Raw genomic sequence first — 22,383 nt, forward strand, 5'->3', positions numbered from 1 at the left:
TTAACATCTTGTCTGTTTTCTGGGGCTGATAATGCGTCAATATGTTCTAAACAATCCAGAGAAATCAATTATCCTCAGTTTAAGTGTCATTCAGATTTTTAAAAGAACTATATGCAACTTAGTGTCAGTTTGGAGAGTGGTGGTACAAGGAGCTCCCCTCCACTCCTTACTGAAAGGCATTTCAAAGCTTAATGTGGCACAGGGTTAGTCAAAGATGAGACTGGATCTGAAATTTCTCATTTCTTTAGTTTTCGCCTTTTCTTTAAGTCCACAAGCAGATGCAGATTCCTGCTTAGAACAACAGCTAGCCTTTAAAAGGAGCTGCTATGAGATTGTTCGGCTGCAGCGTGGTTTTCAGGGTGCTCAGGGATGGTGTGAGCGGGGTGGGGGACATCTTGCTTTCATCCTCAAAGAGGAAACTCAAGAGTTTATACAGAAGCACTTGGCAGTGGACAAAGACTGGTGGATCGGTCTCGCTCCATGGAAACAGAACTTAACCCAAGATGACATGACCGCAGAAGGTAAGTGAGAATGCATGAGAATTAGAATGAGAAAAACAAAAAAGTCGGATTGGGATAATCACTCTTTCCCTTCCTCCACCACTCCCCCCTCCCCCCTCCCACCATCATTTTCAGCCCATCAGTGAGTTATCCTGCTTAGAGTGTAAAAATGAGAAGAAGAAAATGTGTGGTAAATACACAGGAGACATTGAATGTAAGAGTTAATGCCATCTGTTGCCTTTTTAAATTGTAAGTGACAGGATGATTGAAAACCTACGATGAGTCGACGTAACTTTCAGTGTGCAGTTGCTGGAAGTGGATAATTCCTGGTCTCTCCTTTCATATCTTCATTGCCTACGATCCCTGATATCCTGTCTCCTTCCCTCCCTCAATCTGTGCAAAAGGTGACTTCTCATCCTTGGTGATTTTAATCTTCATCTCAACCTCCTTTAACCTCTCTCCTATGAATTCACTGCTCTTCTGTCTTCCCCAAACCTTTTCCTCCACATGAACACACCTTTCTATATTCACTCCTCAACCTTGCCATCTGATGTGGCCTCTCTACTTTCTTGATCACAGACAAGGCCATCTCCGACCACTTCCTCATATCCTTCACCACTCACATCCCCCTACCCTCTTTCAAACCCACTTTCTTCTGCATCCACGCCGGATAAAATTATTCTCAAAGTCACATAAAACTGCACTGTCTAACTCCCAACTGCCTAAACTTTCCGGTCCCATTTGTCATGTTACCTCTGTAGGTGTTGATTTGCTCAACCAGTCCCTCAAATCCCCAGCAAAGTCCTTGCCATCTCTCCTCCCAGTCAATACCCCTGGTACAGACCCATCTTTGCTCCCGCAAGTCCAAGATGCGCTTACCTGGTGCATAACTGGCTTAATTGTCTGCCTTGAGATCTGACTTGACCATATCAAACCCTACCTATAAACGCAAATTGTCATTGTTCTTGCTACTGCTTGCTTTTTTCTTTGCTGTCTGTCTCTCTCTTTCTTTGTCTTTTCTATTTTGTTCTTACTGTTTCTGCTTTATTTTGTCTGTGCTCCCTTTTACCCCTCCCCAGTCATTTATCTTTGCTTCTCTTCTTTATCCACTCTACCCTTTTCTCCTCTTTCTTATCAGTTTTTTCCTCTGAGCCTCAGTGATGCCCAAACACATCTTTTTATCCTGTGTCTTTTCCTTTGTGTTGCATGGTAAAGATATGGTATGTTTGTTTTGTAATATTTTTTCTAACGATGCATACAAGACACTATTGGACAATATAGTTTTTTTAGCTTGATTGCAGTTACCTTTGTTCTGCTTGTTGCTTGAACTCTAGTACCTCAGTGTTATATCACCTTTCAATGAAATAAAGTGATCTTTGCACTTCCATTTTTATAATGCTTAGGTTGGAATAATTCAGTGCTTACTGGGGAGTAGCCTCAGATCCAAAGTACAGATTTGAAGCAATTTGAACATCACATAATTCAGATCATTTTGAATTCAGATCGGCTTGTGGGTTTTCAGGCGGTACAGTTCAAAACACAGAATAGCATGTTTTATCTGCTTCTGTCCATGACACTTTGTAGAGTAAGTTCTCTATCTCAGTCGGGGTGTCTGGGAATGGTGGTGGGGGGGAACATGACTGAAAGTGGAGGGTTGGCTCCATGCTTCCATTGGTAAAAGCCTAAGAGCAGGTCATCTATCCACTTTTTCAATCAAGAAACAGTGTGTGGGCTGCAGGAGGCATAAAGGAAAAAATAAATAACTTAAAATGAGGGAAAATATGAATTTAAGTGATATTTTTTGTGTCTGTTAATGTTTGCCTTTTTTTCGTTCACATGATGTGGGCTACGCTGGCAAGACTGTGTTTATTCCCTAGTTACCCTGAAAAGGTGGTGGTGGACTACCTTCTTGAACCGTTGCAATCCTTGTGGTGATGGTGCTACCACAATGGCGTTAAGTAGAGAATTGAACGATCTTGACCCAGTGACAATGAAGGAATGGCAATATATATCCAAATCAGGATGGTGTGTGAGATGGAGGAAAATTTGGAGGTGATAGAGTTCCCATAATATTGCTGCCTTTGTCATTTTCAGTGGTAGTGATCGTGGGGCTATCGAAGTAAGTTTGGTGAGTCACTGCAGTGCATCCAGAAGATAGTGTGACTGCAAGTGCATGTACACGATTTTTTAATTGGTTTAGTGTAAACAGGTACCTGAGATTTCTGATTGAGAATTTGAACTTCATATTTGGATTCTGAGCATTTCAATCTCGGATTATTCAATTCTAAACCCGAACCTGAAATATTGTTCTGTCCTTAAATTCTCATATCCTTCTAAATTTAGGTGTGATTTTCTTATCTCTAAGTACTTAGTTATCAGTGATTACTTCCAATTGCCTGCTTCTCACTCCTGAGTAGATTCTTGACACAACTGTTGCTTTGCAAAGCAAAATAGAAATCATATAACTTCATAAAATAATGTGTTGGGAATTTTTGCTAGTTTCATTGGAAGATTTGGTCTCAATCTTTTAAGTGGGAAAGGATTAAACAGTGGTCATTTTTGAATGTTCTTACTCAAAGTAAAAGGTATGCCATTAGAACTGGAAGAACTTGCTCCAAAAGAAATGGGCTGGAGTTGAATCCAGGTCCATTAGATGAGAATACTGAGTACAGTTCATCCTCGACACCACCTATCCCCAGGTGCTTATAACCATTAATAAAAAAAAACATGTGATTTCCACAATCAGTATAATGGTGGTTTGTCCTAATGAAACAGTCAGAGTAGGAAGTAAAATTGAGCTTGACTGTATTTTTACCGATGCAGGTGCATTACAGCAGTATTTTTTAAAAATTCATTCTTGGGATATTGGCGTCGCTAGCAAAGCCAGCATTTATTTCCCATCCCTAGTTGCCTTTGAGAAGGTGGTGAAGAGCCTTCTTCTTGAATTGTTGCAGTCTGTATGATGAAGGTACTCCCACAGTACTATTAGGTAGGAATTTCCATGATTTTGACCCAGCGACAATGAAGGATCAGCGATATATGTTCAAGTCGGGATGGTGTGTGACTTAGAGGAGAACTTGGAGGTGATGGTTTTCCCATGCATCTGCTGCCCTTGTCCTTCTAGGTAGTAGAGATCTAGAAGGACAGTTACTGCATCAGACCTTTTCATACCTTTTCAGACTTGATGCGGAACAAATGGATTTTCTTCCCATATAGTGAGTGCCCTTTTAATTGTATCATATTTATTTTTGTGAATTCACAAGAGTTAAAATTCCACACCAGCTGTATTGATGTTGGTGAGACAAGCATTATTTGTGACTGATTTTTGCTTCTGGAATTCAGTGTTAGTGGATTTTCATGTCGGCAGTAAATCACCTCACAAATGAAGTAAAGACTTGCATTCATATACACCATATTGTATCTCTCTGAAATGTCTCAAAATGCCACATGTGAATTACTTTTGAACTGCAGTTACTGTTGTTGTGTAGGTGAACCTGGTAGCCATTTTGCATACTGCAAAATCTCACAAACATCAATGACTGGTTCCCTCATTTTTTGGTGGTGTTGGTTGAGGGGAGAATGTTGGCAAGACACTGGGAGAATGTTGGCAAGACACTGGGAGAATGCTCTATGTGCAAAGGTAACTTTAACAGCCATCTGACCAAGCCAGTGGTGCTTCAGTTTAACATCTCACCTGGATAGCACCTTTGACAGTTCAGCACTCCCTCAGTGCTTCACTGAAGCATCAGTCTAGATTATGTGCTGGAATGGGGCTTCAACCCACAATTTTCTGACTCAAGGTAAGTGTGTTTTTCGGTGACACATGTGGAAACCTATTAACTTGTTTAAGACTCTCCAAACCAAACTATTGAGAAATCCACACAGATAAAGTTCCTGTTTCCCTTATATTAAGTGGACACTTTCTCCCCATACAGACACACCCCATTTACCTAAGTTCAGAGAGATTAGGCATAGATTAGCAGGGCCAAGGTTTAGGGACTCCTAAGTTTGTGCAGGGGTACTGCCGTTTAACCAGCATAAACTGCACAGCTCACCAGTCCATAGCACTGCTTCCTGCTGCTTATCCAGTTAGTGAAACTTTGCATTTGAAATTTTGTATTGATTGTTTATTTTGCATAATGTTGAGTTATTTAGGCAGTTGTATTTCATTCCTGTGTATCAATGTGTATCCGAGAGAGAAGACAAAAGCAAGAGCTAAGAAAGGGGTTAACTTAAAAGCATAAAATCCTGGAAGCACTGTACCATCATTCAAATAAGATGGGGAGATTAAAAGTCCTGCATTTAGATATGGTACATAAACAGGAACTCTTCAGTATCAGTGAGTCCTGTAGCAGGAATGTGGGTGAAGAAGTAAAACTATCAGTTATTCTCATATTTTCTGGAGTTTTGTGTTATTGATTTTGAGTATAAAAACCCACTTTCTAGCCTAATGAATCAGTCTTTCTTGTTTGATTCTTGTAGGTAGGCTGAGTTTGATTATTTTCTTTCTCGAATGACACCCCCATCCCGTGACACTATGATCGTCCTACCCGTTAAGGTATTGGCTTGCAGGTTTATCTGAAGCTGAGTGCCTGCCCTGTTCATATATGCCTTTATTTCCCTTCCCTTCGACCATCTATCTAACCTATTCTTAAATATTGACATGGGGAGTAATTTTCACCTTCATCATTTTGGGCGGTAAGTTGGTGAGTGGATCGCACGCCCGTTATAGAATCCACCAGATGCCAGTTTACCACCCATGTGATGAAAGTGAAAATTATCCCCATGGTCTCTGCTTCAATCACTAACTAGTAGCGCAATCTACAGCCTCACAACTCTATGTGTAAAAAGGTTTCTCCGTCTCCCAGTCCTAAATCTCCTACATTTGATCTTATAACTATGTCCCCTCATTTTAGACCACACATTCACTGGAAACAGCCTATCTACTCTGATGCCTAATTTTAAACACCTCTTTCAAATCATTTCATAATCTCCTCCGATCTAACAAAAACAGCCCTAATTTTTCTAGTCTCTCATTGTATTTGTATTTCCTCATACCAGGCAGCATCCAGTGAATTTGCACCATACCCTCTCTATTGCTTCAACATCTTTCCTACAGCGTGGAGTCCGAAACTGTACATAGCACACCAACTATAGTCTTACGAGGGTTTTATATAGATTCACTATTACATCTCAACTTTTATATTATACACTTCTTGCTATAAAACCCAATATTCTATTTCCTTTTTATGGCCTTATCCACTTGAGGTGCTGCTTTTAAGGTCTTGTGAACCGGAACCCCCAAATCCCTCTGTTCTTCCATATTACCCAGCTTTCCCTCATGTAAAGTCAAATTATTACTTTTATTTCCTTTACCAAAATGTACTACCTCACATTTACTGACATTGAATTCCATCGACTATTTTTTTGCCCATTCCACCATCTTATTGATATCCTCTTGCAACTTCCCTTGGTCCTCAGGATTATTTACTTTGCCTTCTATTTCAGTATTGTCTGCAAATTTGGATGCCACTCCCTCTAGCCTGTTATCCAAGTCATTGATGTACACAGTGAACAAAAGTGGTCCCAGAACAAAACCTTGTGGGATACCACTACCATTTAAAACCACTCTGAGAAACAGCCCTTCTAACCAGTTTTTAATCCAACTTTCTACCCTCTCCTTAATTCCATTCCTCTTAATCTTCTCCAATAGTCTCCTGTGTGGTTCTTTCTCACAGGCTTTGTGAAAGGCCATTGTAACAACAAAAACTTGCATTTATATAGTACCTTTAACATAGTAAAATGTCCCAAGGTCCCAGTGTACACCATATCCACTGAATTACCCCCCCAATCTACCATATCTGTCACCTGCGCAAAGAACTCTATCAGATTTGTTAAGAACAATCTTCCTATTTAAAATCCATGTTGGCTGCTTTATTACTTTATTTTCATCCAGATGTTTAATCATTTCATCTTTAATTAAAGATTCAAAATGTTCCCGACCACAGATGTTAAATTAACTGGCCTGTTATTATCCGGCCTAGCTCTGCCTCCCTTTATGGAAATGAATATTACATTGGCCCTTCTCCACTCCTCCGACACATCCACTCTCAATAGAAGCCTAACATATAATTTCTAGGGGCTCTGCTATTTCTTTGTCATCAGTGAGTTATATAGGGACTAATAGGCTTCTTCATCATTTTCAATGATTTTATTGCTGTGCAGTACTGTGTGGTCTTTGTACCTAGGTCTAGCAGATCAGAAGCATGTGACATTATAGACAAAAATAACAGCTGGTCTAAATTAAACTAATTTTGTATATATAAATAGTTCTCAAACAGTACACACAAGAATTTCAGTCATCTGATTATCTTTTACTCACAATTGATATTTTGTATTTTCTTGTGTGGAAGCAGGTCCATGTGATATTTATTACAGTTTAAGTTAATTCAGTCTTGTTCTCTTTAATTGTCTGATGATTACCAGCTCAATGGCAGATTCCCAGGTTGAGGAATGAGGCAACTATTGGCCTGGGTGTCTCCTCCATTGACCATGTCCCCTCTGATGCCAGGGACCATGTTTGAGGTGGATGGAGGTTCTACCCTAAACATGGCCCCCTGTAAGCTGGTGGAGAAGACCAGGACCCATTTTATCCAACTCATGGCCTAATTCCGAGTCCTTCCACTGCACTCCTACTAAACTTACAGCAGGAGTGTGCCAAAATGGCCACAGATTTATGGCTCCTGTGTTTATAAATAGTCACTGTTGTAATGCAGGGAAATGCGGCAGCCAACTCATACAGTAAGGTCCCAAACAGCAATTAGGAACATAGGAATATTGGAACATAGGAACAGGAGTAGGTTATTTAACCCCTCAAGCCTGTTCCGCCATTCAATAAGATCATGGCTGATCTGTGACCTAACTCCTTATACCCGCCTTAGTCCCACATCCCTTAATACCTTTGGTTAACAAAAATCTATCAATCTCAGATTTAAAATTAACAATTGAGCTAGCATCAACTGTCATTTGCAGAAAAGAGTTCCAAACTTCTACCACCCTTTGTGTATAGAAGTGTTTCCTAACTTCACTCCTGAATGTCCTTGCTCTAATTTTTGTCTGTGTCCCCTAGTCGTAGACTCCCCAACCAGCGGAAATAGTTTCTCTCGATCTACCCTACCATTTCCCCATAATATCTTGAAAACTTCGATCAAATCACCCCTTAATCTTCTAAATTCCAGGGAATACAACCCTAGTTTGTGTAATCTTGCTGCATAATTTAACCCTTGGAGTCCAGGTACCATTCTAGTAAATCTACGCTGCACTCCCTCCAAGGCCAATACATCCTTCCTAAGGTGCAGTGCCCAGAACTGAACACAGTACTCCAGGTGTGGGCTAACCAGGGCTTTGTATAGCTGTCGCATAACTTCTATCCCCTTGTATTCACTCCTCTAGATATAAAGGCCAGCATTCCATTAGCCTTTTTGATTATTTTCTGTACCTACCTATGACATTTTAATGATCTATGTACATGGACACCTAAGTTTCTTTGGACCTCAACTGTGTCGAGCTTTTCACCATTTAGAAAGCACTCTGATCTATCCTTTTTAAGTCCAAAGTGGATAACCTTACACCTGCCTACATTAAAATCCATTTACTACAGTTTTGCCCATTCATTTAATCTATTAATATCTCTCTGTAATTTTATGCTTCCTTCAATACTGCTTACAATGCTGCCTATCTTTGTGACATAGGCAAACTTAGATATGTAGCTCTCTATCCCATCATCTAAGTCGTTAATAAATACAGTGATTGGTTGAGGCCCCAACACAGAACCTTGTGGGACACCACTAGTCACATCCTGCCAATTTGAATACCCTGCCCATTATCCCTGCTCTTTGTCTCCTGCCTCTCAGCCAATTTCCTAACCAAGCCAATAATTTGCCCTCAATTCCATGAGCTTCAACTTTAGCTAATAGTATGTTATGAGGGACTTCATGAATGCCTTTGGAAGTCCATATAAACAACATCCATAGACATTACTCTGTCCACAACTTTAGCCAGCTCTTCAAAAAATTCAATCAGGTTTGTCAGGCATGACTTACCCATTACAAATCCACGCTGGCTCTCTCTGATCAGTTGAAAATGATCAAGGTGTTCAGTCACTCTATCCTTAATTATAGACTCTAGTAATTTCCCGACAACAGATGTTAGGCTAATTGGTCTATAATTCCCTGGTTTCCCTCTCTCACCTTTCTTAAATAGAGGAATGACGTGCAATTTTCCAATCTAAAGGAACGGTTCCTGAATCGAGAGAACTTTGGAAGATTATAGTTCGGGCTTCTGCAATGTTCTCACTTACTTCCTTTAAAACCCTGGGATGGAAACCATCTGGTCCTGCGGATTTGTCACTCTTTAGTGCCATTATTTTCTTCATTACTGTTAATTTGCTTACGTCAATTATGGTGAGCCCCCGTCCCTGATTCAAAATTAGTTTCCTTGGGGTGGCCAGCCTGCTATCCTCTTCCTCTACTGTAAGTACTGACACAAAGTAATTATTTAACATGTCCACCCTTTCCTTATTTTCATTTATAAAATCACCATTATCAGTTTTTAAGGGGCCCACATTACTCTTGACCACCCTTTTTTTCCTCATATAATTGTAAAAATTTTTGTGTTGATTTTGATATCCTGTGTAAGTTTCTTTTCGCATTCCTTTTTGTAGCTCTTACTATCTGTTTTGTCACCCTTTGTTGTTCTTTGTATCTCTCCCAGTTGCTAGGATCTGTGCTATTTTTTGCATTTTTGTATGTTTTATGTCTCAGTTTTATGTTGTCCCTTACCCCTTTTGTCTACGTGGCTGTTTTTTTAAGCCAAGTAGAGCTCTTGCCTCTTAGGGGTATAAACTGGTTCTGTATCACGTAAAATTCTCTTTTGAACACCTCCCATTGATCTTCTGTTGTTTTAACAGATTTGCCCAGTTTACTCAAACACAACACAATTAGGTATATCAAAGTTAATTAAATATAATGCTGCTGCATTTTTTCCCTCAAGCAATATCATTAAAACTGGTTACCTGGTTAATTAACTTTACAAATATTTACTACTTGATGAGAATTAATCTTTGTTTATCCTTGTGCTCTTTGGAGTAAAAGTTCTTGGTGCGTGGCAGAAGTGTATATTGTGAAATTGCACAGTGTCAGCCCATGATCTTCTGAGCATTATTTTAGTGGATGGAAATCATTTTTGAAGTCACACAGCTTCATGATATGTGCTTTCCATGTGTGCCGGGGTGAAGAAACAGAACTTTTACCGATACTGCCGTACACCACAATTTGTGCATTGTTTGGCTGTGGGAAGCCACTGGGGTCAAATAATCACTGCATAAATAGACTTTAGTATGTATTTTTTGGCAGCATCTTTGTGCCAAAAGCTTCCAACAACGCAGCCATAGGTTGGCTAACCCATTCACAGCTGAATTGTTTGCGCAGTCTTTGGAAGTCAGTAACACTGATGCTGAATTCAATTCAGTTCATGATTTACTAACATCAAGAAAATTCTTTACAAATATATAAAAATTTAGAAAAAGGACTTTCATTTTAACTAGTGGACAATCTTCCACTAATCAATTTCAAAATCCTCAGGACAGACAGTGCTTCAACTTTTGGAGCTAGTGTAAAAATCAGATTGAAGTCAATGAAAAGAAAAATTGGGCTGCCAAATTTATTTCTCATCTGCTTCGAGGTTGTCTGAATGTTTGATGCTGCATTTATCCTTTCTGCCATCTCCTGCCAGATTACCTGGGCTGTTTTCCTGTGAGAAGGTTACATGCCATGCCAGAGAAGACAACCCTCCTTTCTCCACTTTGTGAAGCAGCAGTTCCAAAGCTATATCAGTGAATGGTGGGGTTCTTTTCTGCCACTGCATCATTGCTTCACTAAGGAAGATTTGCTGGCGCTGCTTTTCTTTCTGCTTCCTACAAATACTTCATATTTAAATGGCAGCGCTTGCAGGGGGCGGGGATCCTCAGGGAGGCCTCTCTGGCCCATTTCCCTTCATTTTCTACAATTATAAAAACATAGATCACAAGAAATAGGAACAGGAGTGGGCCATACGACCCCTTGAGCCTGCTCCACCATTCAATAAAATCATGGCTTATCTTCTACCTCAACTTCACTTTCCAGCCGTGTCCCCACATCTCTTGATTCCCTTAGTGTCCAAAAATCTATCAATCTCAGTCTTGAATATACTCAACAACTGAGCATCCATGGCCCTCTGGGCTAAAGAATTCTAAAAATTCACAACCCTCCTGAGTGAAGACATTTTTCCTCATCTCAGTCCTAAATGGCCGATCCCTTATCTTGAGTCCATGACCCCTAGTTCTAGACTTTCCAGCCAGGGGAAACATCCCCTCAGCATCTACCCTGTTGAGCCCTCTAAGAATTTTATATGTTTCAATGAGATCACTTCTCATTCTTCTAATCTCCAGAGAATATAGGCCTATTCTACACAATCTCTCTTAGGACAACCCTCTCATCCCAGGAATCAACCTAGTAAACCTTCATTACACCCCCTCTAAGGCTAGTATATCCTTCCTTAGGTAAGGAGACCAGAACTGTACACAGTACTCCAGATGTGGTCTCACCAGAGCACTGTATAATTGCAGCAAGAACTCCTTACTCTTATACTCTAACCCCCTTGCAATAAAGCCTAACATACCATTTGCCTTCCTAATTGCTTGCTGTACCTGCATGTTAACTTTTTGTGATTCGTGTACAAGGACACCCAAATCCCTTTGACTACCAACATTTCTTAGTCTCTCACTTTAAAAAAAATATTCTGTTTTTCTATTATTCCTACCAAAGTGGATAATTTCACATTTCCCCACATTATACTCCATCTGCTACCTTCTCGCCCACTCACTTAACCTGTCTATATCCCTTTGCAGTCTCTTTGCATCCTCCTCACAACTTACTTTCCCACCTAGCTTTGTATCGTCATCAAACTTGGATACATTACACTCAGTCCCCTCATCTAAGTCATTGATATACATTGTAAACAGCTGAGGCCCAAGCACTGATCCTTGCAGCAGCCCACTAGTTACAACCCGCCTACCCGAAAATGACCCACTTATTCCTACTCTCTGTTTTCTGTCTGTTAACCAATCCTTAATCCATGCTAATGTATTACTCCCAATCCCATGAGCCCTAATCTTGTGTAACAAGCTCTTGTGTGGCACCTTATCAAATACCTTTCAAAAATCCAAATATACTATATCCACTGGTTCCCCCTTATCTACCCTGCTAGTTACACCCTCAAAAAATTCTAATAGATTTGTCGAACACAAATTCCCTTTCATAGAACCATGTTGACTCTGCTTAATCATATTATGATTTTCTAATATACTACCCAATTTCAAGCAGTATGAAGGAGGCGGGGTGGGGGGGGGTTCAGCCTAAGAGTACTAACTTTAGGTTTTCCTGTATAAATGTGGGAATTAAAGCCAGAAGTCCTTAGGTAAGTGTTTGTTCATAGAAAACTATGAAGCTCTTTTATACATGTCATAATGGAAAGGAACAGGAATGAAGAGAATGTAAGTGTCAAATGAAAAATCATAATTTGCTACTTGAAATTGTTTTTATTTAATCACTTTTACATGTGGATCAATAATACTAAATTGGCAGTGAACTCACAATTACACCATAATATTGTAACATTGTGCAAATTTAAAAATGAAATTTATACTTTAAACTTACACTAATATTGTCTAAAGCCATTGTCTTCGGTCCCCGCCACAAACTCCATTCCCTCGCCACCAACTCCATCCCTCTCCTTGGCCACTGTCTGAGGCTGAACCAGACCGTTTGCAACCTTGGGGTCCTATTTCACCCTGAGATGAGCTTCCGACCACTTATCCGCTCCATCATCAACCTCCCTAACGTTGCCTGTCTCCGCTCCTGCCTCAGCTCATCTGCTGCTGAATCCCTCATCCATGTCTTTGTTACCTCTAGACTTCACTATTCCAATGCTCTCCTGTCCATCCTCCCATCTTCCACCCTCCATAAACTTGAGCTCATCCAAAACTCTGCTGCCCGCATTCTAACTCGTACCAAGTCCTGCTCACCTATCACCCCTGTGCTCGCTGACCTACATTGGCTCCTGGTCCAGGAACACCTTGATTTTCAAATTCGCATTCTTGTTTTCAAATCCCTCCATGGCCTCGCCCCTCCATAACTTCCTCCAGCCCTACAACCCTCTGAGATCCCTGCGCTCCTGCAATTCTTACCTCTTGCGCATCTCAGATTTTAATCGCTCCACCGTTGGTGGCCATGCCTTCAGCTGCCAAGGCCTTAAACTCTGGAATTCCCTCCCTAAACCTTTCCCCTCTCTAATTCTCTCTCCTCCTTTAAGACGCTCCTTAAAATCTACCTCTTTGACCATGCTTTTGCTTACCTGTCCTAATATCTCCTTATGTGGCTCGGTGTCAAATTTTGTTTGATAATCACACCTGTAAAGAGCCTTGGGACTTTTTACTATGTAAAGGTGCTGTATAAATGCAAGTTGCTGTTGTTGTTGTAAAAATGTCTCCTCCACAGGAGCCCTGGCCTGGCTGGACGGTACCACTGTGATTTACAATAGCTGGTCTCCAGGACATGTTGTATCTCCATCAGCGACATGTGCTTACATTCTCAAGAACTCTGGGTACCGCTGGATGAGTACAAACAACTGCAGCCAAGAACTTCACTTCATTTGTGAATTTGGTAAGTAGGGTTTATTTCCTATTTCTTCAGTGATGGTGTAGATCCTGGGATAGCATAGTCTAGTGTGCCATAATATCATATATTATTAGTTTATCTCCCATGATGCTGCATACAGACAAAATAATCTCTTCCTGTAGCTATCTCTCTGTTTCCTTCTCTCTATCTTTCTGTTGGTGTACTAACCTTTCTCTGTAAGGTTCATACACAGTTATCACTTTGTGGTATCTGTTTTTCACTGTTCACGTCAGGGTATTTTTCTCAATCTCCATCATTCTTGTTTTTGAGTCTTTCCTTCTCTCCATCTCTCCATCTCTTCTGACTTCTGTATGTCTTCCAACATTTCCTTATTTTTGTCACACATGCTCCTTTTACTGTTGTACTCATTTCTGTGTTTTACTTTTGCTTAAGACCCATGGGCCTAGACATTTATTAGCACCGTGCCCATTTTACAGGCATAAAATGAGCGCCTAAGCATCCAATAGGGTGGGCAGCTTGTGCACATTCCGTGCCTGAAGTGTGCTGCCCGCCATATTGGTAAAGGAGCCTGCCCAGGGCCCACGCCTGAAACAAGTGCATTAAAATGAGGTGCCTGTGCGTTGATGACAGATTCATCAAGTAAGGACTTATTCTGAGTCTGGGAATTGGAGGACAAGAATCTGAGTGAGAGTGTGCGTGCCCAACTGGCATCTCTTAGAATTCTTTAACAACTCAGCAAGATTGAAAAGGTAAGCCAGAGCTGCATAAGACTTGACACTGGCTTGACACTGGGGAGCTCCTCGATTTGGAAGCTCCTTGCCAAAAGCAGAATTCTCAGCTGCTTTAAGCAGCCCAGGAATGTTGTTGTTGGAGGTACTGGAAGATGGGATGGCTGTTTCAAAATTTTAATTTTTATTCTGTTATAGGCTTTACTTCTAGGGATATATAGTGAGGGGATGGGGAACCAACATGATATAATAAGAAGGCTGGTGATAGCTGACAATTAATAATATGATATTTCAGTTTTCTAAATGATATAACAATTTTATTTATCTTGAGTTGTATTATCTTTGTATTAGAGTCTGATCGAGCCCTCGCCTGTGATCACTTCAATGCTACGCTACAGTGCGAGTCCGGGAAGGTGATTGAAATCGATAGCAGTTTTTATGGCCGTAAATCTCTCTCTTACTGTTCCTTGGAGGCTGTAACCCCGGTCAAGTCACAAGAATGCAGCTGGATTGATATAAGAGAGCAAGTGACAGGTAACATTTTGTGACAACTCTCTAGAGACTAACTACCATATGTAGAATTGCCCAGAATTTTATATTCTGATTTTTTTTCTGTTATTACTGTGTGTTTGGGGTAAGGGTCGACAGCATGTTGTGGAGTTTTCTTGTTGGCTAAGAAACTTTGGATGTATGTACTTTATCTAAACCCAATACTAATACTCTTGGAATATAATTAGAATTGTATTGTTTCTCCTTCCTCCTTTCTGCAAGTGACTTTTTCTTTGTTCTTTAGGACTTTCTGTTCCACAAACCATTCTCTAGTTGAGTCGATAGTCAAGTGACATGACCTGAGGTCTTGTACCAATCGCTAAGTGGTGCACAAGAGAGGCATAGATTGATTCACCCTTTTGATTTTCTTTACAGATTCTGGAAAAGCATGGCTAAGTCTGGAACATCACTGTGTGTGGAACTAAGATAATTAGTAATCTTCCACACAGCACATCAACATTCAAAATTGCTGTATAACCGGGTTGCTTGATTGGTAGAATGTTCATATTGGGGAACTGAAGAATGTCTTATTTATTTAAGGGGCAAATATAATCTAGACTTTTATTTTTAAGGTCAGTGCCATGGACTACAAGCATGCCAAGCTACAGCAGATAAGGCATCCTTTGGTGATCCTTGTCCAAGTCTGGGCAACTATCTTGTGGTAGACTACCATTGCAAAGAAGGTAAGAAATGCTACAGCAAAATGTTTAATGAAAACATTCCCTAAAACATTAGTCGAGTTAAATCACACTGTGCAAAATTAGTGTACTAACCCTTAGGTACTTGCTTGAAATTCCTTTGTCTGCTATTTTAATTAAAGCACTAGGACTTTGCAGGCAGATCAAAACCCACTGTAATCAAGAAAAGATCCTCATTAGCAGCAAGACACAGACAAAATGGCCATTGAAGAAGCTGCAAATGTTATGCAAGATGTAGGTTCTCAAAGATGAATCCTTCAACTCCATAGTCCTCAATGCATAAACAGTCATCTCCCCATGCAATGACCAACTACGTCCTACCCAATATTGACAAATGCTGCACTCAAGTCTTATTTATCGACTTCCTTTCATCTGATGAATTATTTCCCAAAACAATAGCAAGAACACTCTGGGCAAATCATTACTATTTATTCCTTATATATGAATGTTTTGTGTGTGTAGTCCTATTGTTGTGCCCTTTAGTGAAGCTATGTAACTTTTATGTGTTCTTGAACTTAATTTAATCCTCCTGCTACGTGATCCTCTAGTGGCTGGAGTGAGTAAGTCGGCTGTGTGCTAAACACCAGTTGAAGACTCTTGAGACTGGAATGTCCCTTACTGCCTTTAGCTGGAATGAGATGACTCAACTATTGGCTCTGCCACTCCTGCAGCTTTGGGGTCTGCCCTTCTCCTTTTATGGTTTCTGCCACTTGTGGCGTCAATGGAGAGGGGTAGAAGGAGGTTCCAGGTGTGGAACTGTCCAGAAAGACAACACCCTGCTCCAAGCCAGCTCCCACTATGCCTTTGCTGCTGACCCCTGATTTCCTGTCACCAATGATTGGTTTTGACACCAGACCTACTGCCTCTAATAAGTTCTGTGTATCCTGTGGTAATGCTTTGTTCAATATGATCTTCCAGCATCTAGAAATCAGAGAACAGAACATGCTTTATTGTAAAGTACAAGGCCTCTGCCTGTTAGGGCACTGCTGAAATTGCAGTATGCTCCACAGTGGACTGCAGTGCCCTGAATGTGTCCTTCATCCCCATACAGATGCAGCATGTGGCACAGTGTCCACAGCATGTTTATTACTTCTCAGAAAGCATGCATATTTTAAAAGCAGCCAATTGGCAGCAAATAGACAACCCATCTCAGTGAAGTTGTTCTGAAGGATAAAACACTCAGCAGACTTGACGTTTGTGTGATATTTTACTTAGGTCTCCGTTTGCTCGTTGATGATGTGTACTCCGTCCTAGAAAATGTCACAATCTCTCAAAAGTGGTTGCTGCATCCATATTCTGGAAACCTCACCTGCACACTTAACACTGGCGATGGCTTTGTGATTGATCCCTATAATCCACTGCAGTAAGTATTGCTTGAAAATGTGGTTGGCAGAAATAAGGAATATATTTATCAATACCCTGTAGAGTGCTGTAAATATATTTTTTAACTTAAAAATAGGGCAAACAACTCGCACTTGAAAAATTCCAGACTGACTGTACACACATCTATTTTATCCTTTATTTTGAACATCTGTCATGTCTATTCAGGAGGGATAAATTCTGGAGTGAGGTGCAGGATGTGAATGACCTGAATTTAATCGGCATTCTTAAAATCAATGGTTGCATGTTCTTTTTTCTAGCAAATCACAGGCATCTATACATCTGTATAAACAAATTCATTTAATTTTATTTACAGTAAGCAAGAGACTTAAAACTGACCACTTCTGATGAGCATGTGGGAGGAAATTGCATATACAAAAAAAATGTTATAATAGAGCATTGTGGCGATGTAGCACCACTCACTGCATGCAAGTTTGGTTAATTGTTGATCATCTCATTGTGGAGAAATTCTGAGTGGTTCCTCAAAGGGAAGGAGAGAATATTAGAAACCCAATCACTAAGGTCAGGGGTGGCTAACTTGCAGCCCTAGGGCCACATACAGTGCCCATGCCCTGGCAATCCAGACGGCAAAGACCTGCCAACTATTTGCATTATATTTTAACTCACTGGTTTGTCTACTTGAATTTTGTGGGCCTGGACGCCTGGAGAGGGCTGTTTTTAGCTATTTTTGCCTCGTTGGTGGAAAAATCCTAGATCAGAACATCAAGATCTAAAGATAAACAGGGTTAATTTTCCAAAGAATCCCAGCATATCTTGGTTGTGGCACAAGCTGTACCTGCCACAGTGGTGTGACTCTGGCTCTAGGGCTAGACTATTTTTACATCATTTTGGCCTCAGCCTAGCAGCGAACCTGGGAGCAGCCAGAGAATGGCAGCAGAAGGCATCAGGTACCTGCTGTGGTTTAATGTGGCTGGCAGCCTTGGGGCTGGCCTCAATAAAGTTTATTGTTTTTAAACTGGTTAGTCTATGCAATTGATTTTTCTGGCATTTTAATTCATTAAATCCTCCCTTCACCACCCATGATAGCACTGGAGCCAGGAGCACCAGTCATCCTCACATCCAGCATTGCTAAGGTGCAAATGACTAGAATTACATAGAATCTACAGCACAGAAACCGGCAATTTGAACCAACTGATCAATGCTGGTGTTTATACTCCGCATAAGCCTCCTCCCACTCTCATTACCTCTTCCCACCTTGCCACTGTACTCCTCTACTCCCTTCTCCCTCTTGTATGCATCAAGCCACTCCTTAAATGCATCAATGCTACCTGCTTCAACCACTCCATTTGGCAGCAAGTTCCACATTCTGTGTAAAGCAATTCCTCCTAAATTCTTTATTTGATCTATTAGTGGACATCTTATATTTATTCCCCCTTGTTCTGGACTCACCCACAACCACCCTATCGAACCCCTTCACATTTTAAAGATCTCTATCAGGTCTTCTCTTTTCCAGAGAAAAGAGCCCAAGCGTGCTCAATCTTTCCTGAAAGTTGTATCCCTTCAATTCTGATAACATCCTTGTAAATCCTTTCTGCACTTTCTCCAACACTTCGATATCCTTTTGGTAGTAGGGAGACCAGAACTGCACATAGTACTCCAAGTGTGGTCTAACCAAAGTTCTATATAAATTTAACATAACCTCCCTACTTTTGTATTCTATTCCTCTATAAATAAATCCCATTACTTTGTTTGCACCCTTTATAGCCTTATCAACTTGTGTTGCTACTTTTAGTGATTTACCCATCTGTATTCCCAAATAACTTTGCTCGTCTACCCCATTTAGTTTCTTACCTCCCCAGGGATGAGTGGCCTCCTTATTCCTTGTACCAAAATGAACTACCTCATAATTTACTATATTGAACTTCATTTGCCATTTATCCACCCATTCTGAAAGCCTATTTATGTCTTCTTGTATCTTGGTTCAGTCCTCCACATTATTAGCTATACACCCCAATTTGGTATCACCTTCAAATTTCAATACCATAACGTCCGATTTCTGAGTCCAGATCATTTATGGATATGATGAACAACAGTGGTCCTAGCAAGGATTCCTGTGGGACACAGCTTCCCACTTTCTGACAGTCCAAGAAACTTCCCTTAACTCCTACCCGCTATTTTCTGTTTTATAGCCATCTTTCAATCGATTCTGCAACTTGGCCCATGACTCCACATGCCCTTGACCTTTGTCATGAGTCTGTTATTTGGCACCTTATCGACGGCCTTCTGAAAGTATCTCACATCTCTGCATTGCTCTGTTTTCTGTTAATATTGCAAAGAATTCTTGTCATTTGCATCACTTCTGGCAAAAAATATTGGAAGTGCCTTTGGGAAGCGGAGTGCTGGCTGAGAGCCTCCCAAAGAATTTTCCACCACATTCTCGTGTAGGTACACTGGGGATCCAGAGTAATTGAAGCGGAAAATTGTGCCCTCTATATCCCTTTCTATCTGTGAGCCAGTTACTGGCTTATCTGATTTAATTTTTCTCTGATTTTATTGGCATGGTAAGCTGCAATAAATAGTTGATCAATTCAATTGTTCTGGTTCGCACACACTTCAGAATAGAATCATTGGAAAGTGAGTCACTGCCAACAATACTGGTAATGTGCCGTTCTTAAAAATTAAAATCGGAAGAGTTTTTTCCCAGACCTACTGAGACTGTATTTTGTGGTGCATCCAACATACAGACATATATCTCATAAAGATAATAGACTACTTCAGCTCTTCTAGTGTTGGATTGAGGATGTACAGGAACATTATTTATTTTTTCCACAGATAAAAATCTAGTATCTGTGGCAGTGCAAACTAACCAGGTGACCAGATTTGAATACAAGCTATTTATGGCTCTTTGGTGAACTTTGGTGAAAAAGACCCCACTGTGGCAACAATATCTTCACCTAAAGAAATGTAACAAAGATATTTACGGAGAAAGTTTTGACTTAACCACCACATTAATTATTATAAGAAAATGATTCCCCTCACACTTACATATTGTAGATTTCAACTGGATTGTTTTCACTGTTTTATAAAGGTCTTCTAGCAATGTGACACACTGGTACAGAACCCCAGGGCTTTTTACTATCAACGTCGAATGTACAACTAGTGAATGGCATGTGACAGCTCAGAAAACTGTGTCAATCCAACAGCCAATTAGTGGTTTTGGAATCATCAAGTGTTACAATGCCAATCAATCAGAAGATATTGATAATTGCAGAGTTCTGTATGGAGACCCACTGTGGATTCAGCTTGAAGTTGAAGCAGGTACAGTTTACTTTTCATGTGTAGTAGAATGTGTGTTTATCCTGTGACATAAAGTAACACTCATTTCACATTACATGAGCAGTGTAAGTCATAATGAAAGAAATACTGTACCGAGAGGCAGTCCACAGCAGGACCTGAATAACTTTCAGCCTTGGGCTGACAAGTAGCAGATAACATTGGTGCCACATAAGTGTCAAGCAATGAATATCCCCAACAAGTGAAGACCTAACCACCTCCTCCTGACCTTCAATGGCATCATCATTGATGGGAAGTCACAAAGGTCAAAGGAGAAGAATAGGGAGGAGATCTCAGTGAAGAAATCACCGTGGGGCTCGGGAAGATGGGAGAGGCCAAGGATTTTAAAGGAGAGGTAGGGGATGGTGATGTCCTTGAATGAGGAAAGGGTGCCAGAGGAGTATGGGAAGAGGCCCAGAATGGACATGATGATGGCGGCATTGTAATTTGGCAGAGTGATTTCAGCAAAGTCACAGTTTGACAGCCAGGTTTCTGTCAGGCCCAAGATAGTGATAGTCTCAGCTAGGATGAAAAGGGTCTTGTTTGTGGGGGAGGAAACATTTTAGAAGGCAATAGGAAATGGGCCAGAGTTTGGGAATTTACCAGGGGAGCCACAGAGGGTGAGAGTGCGGAACAATAAGGTTTTGGAGAGAAGGTTAGAGATTGATCCCCGGTGAACAAGCTGTGGAGATATTCATTAGAAAAAGATGAATCAATTAGAGTGACTGCAGTGGACATGGCTGAGGATGCCCAGGGAGGAGCAAAAGAACGACAAGGGACCTGAGCCTGAAGAATAGTTCTGTAGGGCGATAGTGTTGAAGGGGTTGGGGAACTGAGAGGAGCATGGTGCACAGCTGAGGGAAGCAAATAGCTGAAATTGCCCTTCCAACCTTGAAACAAATACGTCTCCCTTGGCCAGTCTGATTTTAGAAGGTTCTCTACCAAAGTAAGCATAGGGATGATTTTAACTTTCAGCGGTGGAAACAGGTGGTAGCTGATTGGCCGCCTGTTGTATACCTCGCCTGATTCAAGTGGGGTGTATAATGGGCGGCCCATCCTCGACCACCTGTTTGCCGCCACTGTCAAAAGTTAAAATCAGCTCTATGGTATCTTTGGTAGAGAACCTTCTAAAACCAGACTGGCCAAGGGAAACATATTTGTTTCAAGGCACGAAGGGCAACTTCAGCTGCATTGATAACATTGAGTTACATCAAGCCTGCAGCACAGAAACAGGCCATTCGGCCCAACTAGTCTATGCTGGCGTTTATAATCCATGCGAGCCTCCTCCCACCTCTCTTCATTTAACCCTATCAACGTACCCTTCTTTTCCTTATTCCCTCGTGTGCTTATCTAGCTTCCCCTTGAATGTATCTTTGCTGTTTGACTCAACTATTCCTTGTGGCAGTGCGTTCCACATTCTTACCGCTCTTTGGGTAAAGAAGTTTCTCCTGAATTCCCTATTGGATTTATTAGTGACTACTTTATATTTACGACATCTAGTTTTGGACTCCTCCACAGGTGGAAACATTTTCTTTATGACTACCATATCAAACCCTTTCATTATCTTAAAGACCTCTATCAGGTCACCCCTCAGCCTTCTCTTTTCTAGAGAAAAGACCCCCAGCCTGTTTAGCCTTTCCTGATAAGTAGATCTTCTCAGTTCTGGTATCATCCTTTTGAATCTTTTTTTGCACCTTCTCCAATGTCTCTATATGCTTTTTACTATACGTAGACCAGAACTGTGCACAGTACTCCAAATGTGGTCTAACCAAGGTTCTATGCAAGTTTAACATAACTTCTCTGCTTTTCAATTCTATCCCCTCTAGAAATGAACCCCAATGCTTGGTTTGCCTTTTTTATGGCCTTATGAACCTGCGTTGCTACTTTTAGTGATTTGCGTATCTGTACCCCTAGATCCCTTTGCTCCTCTACCCCATTAGGTTGGCCCCCTTATTCTTCCGACCAAAATGCACCATCTCACACTTATCTATATTGAAATTCAGTCACCCATTCTGCAAGTTTCTTAATGTCTTCTTGTATTTTGACGCATTCTTTTTTATCAAATGTAACACCCAATTTGGTGTCGTCCGCAAATTTTGAAATTGTACTTCCGATTCCAGAGTTCAAATCGCTAATGTAAATTGTGAACAACAGTGGTCCCAGCACCGATGTCTGTGGAACACCACTTCCCATTTTTTTTTATCAGTCTGAGTAGCTACCCTTAACCCGTACACTCTGTTTTCTGTTTTGTAGCCAGCTTGCTATCCATTCTGCTACTTGTCCCCTGACTCCACATGCCTTGACCTTGGTCATGAGTCTACAATGTGGTACCTTATCAAGGGCCTTTTGAAAATCCAAATATAGGGAAGAGTCTAGACAGAGTAGATAGAGAAAAACTGTTCCCATTGGCGGAAGGGTCAAGGACCAGAGGACATAGATTTAAGGTGATTAGCAAAAGAACTAAAGGTGACATGAGGAAAAACTTTTTTACACAGTGAGT

General features: G+C 40.8%; 1 protein-coding gene across 1 annotated transcript in view; it reads left to right on the forward strand.

Moving 5' to 3' along the window:
• The first annotated feature begins 214 nt into the window (after positions 1-214).
• The window catches only part of pkd1l2a (polycystic kidney disease 1 like 2a), a 129,575-nt gene continuing 107,406 nt past the window's right edge, over positions 215-22,383 (forward strand). The window contains exons 1-7 of the mRNA XM_067997584.1: positions 215-521; positions 1,343-1,346; positions 13,092-13,258; positions 14,314-14,496; positions 15,084-15,194; positions 16,425-16,572; positions 19,648-19,868. Coding sequence (XP_067853685.1) covers positions 215-521; positions 1,343-1,346; positions 13,092-13,258; positions 14,314-14,496; positions 15,084-15,194; positions 16,425-16,572; positions 19,648-19,868 — 1,141 coding nt within the window. The remainder of the gene's footprint in view (positions 522-1,342; positions 1,347-13,091; positions 13,259-14,313; positions 14,497-15,083; positions 15,195-16,424; positions 16,573-19,647; positions 19,869-22,383) is intronic.

Source organism: Heptranchias perlo, chromosome 16 (genome assembly GCF_035084215.1).
Source record: "Heptranchias perlo isolate sHepPer1 chromosome 16, sHepPer1.hap1, whole genome shotgun sequence".
NCBI classification, from domain to species: domain Eukaryota; kingdom Metazoa; phylum Chordata; class Chondrichthyes; order Hexanchiformes; family Hexanchidae; genus Heptranchias; species Heptranchias perlo.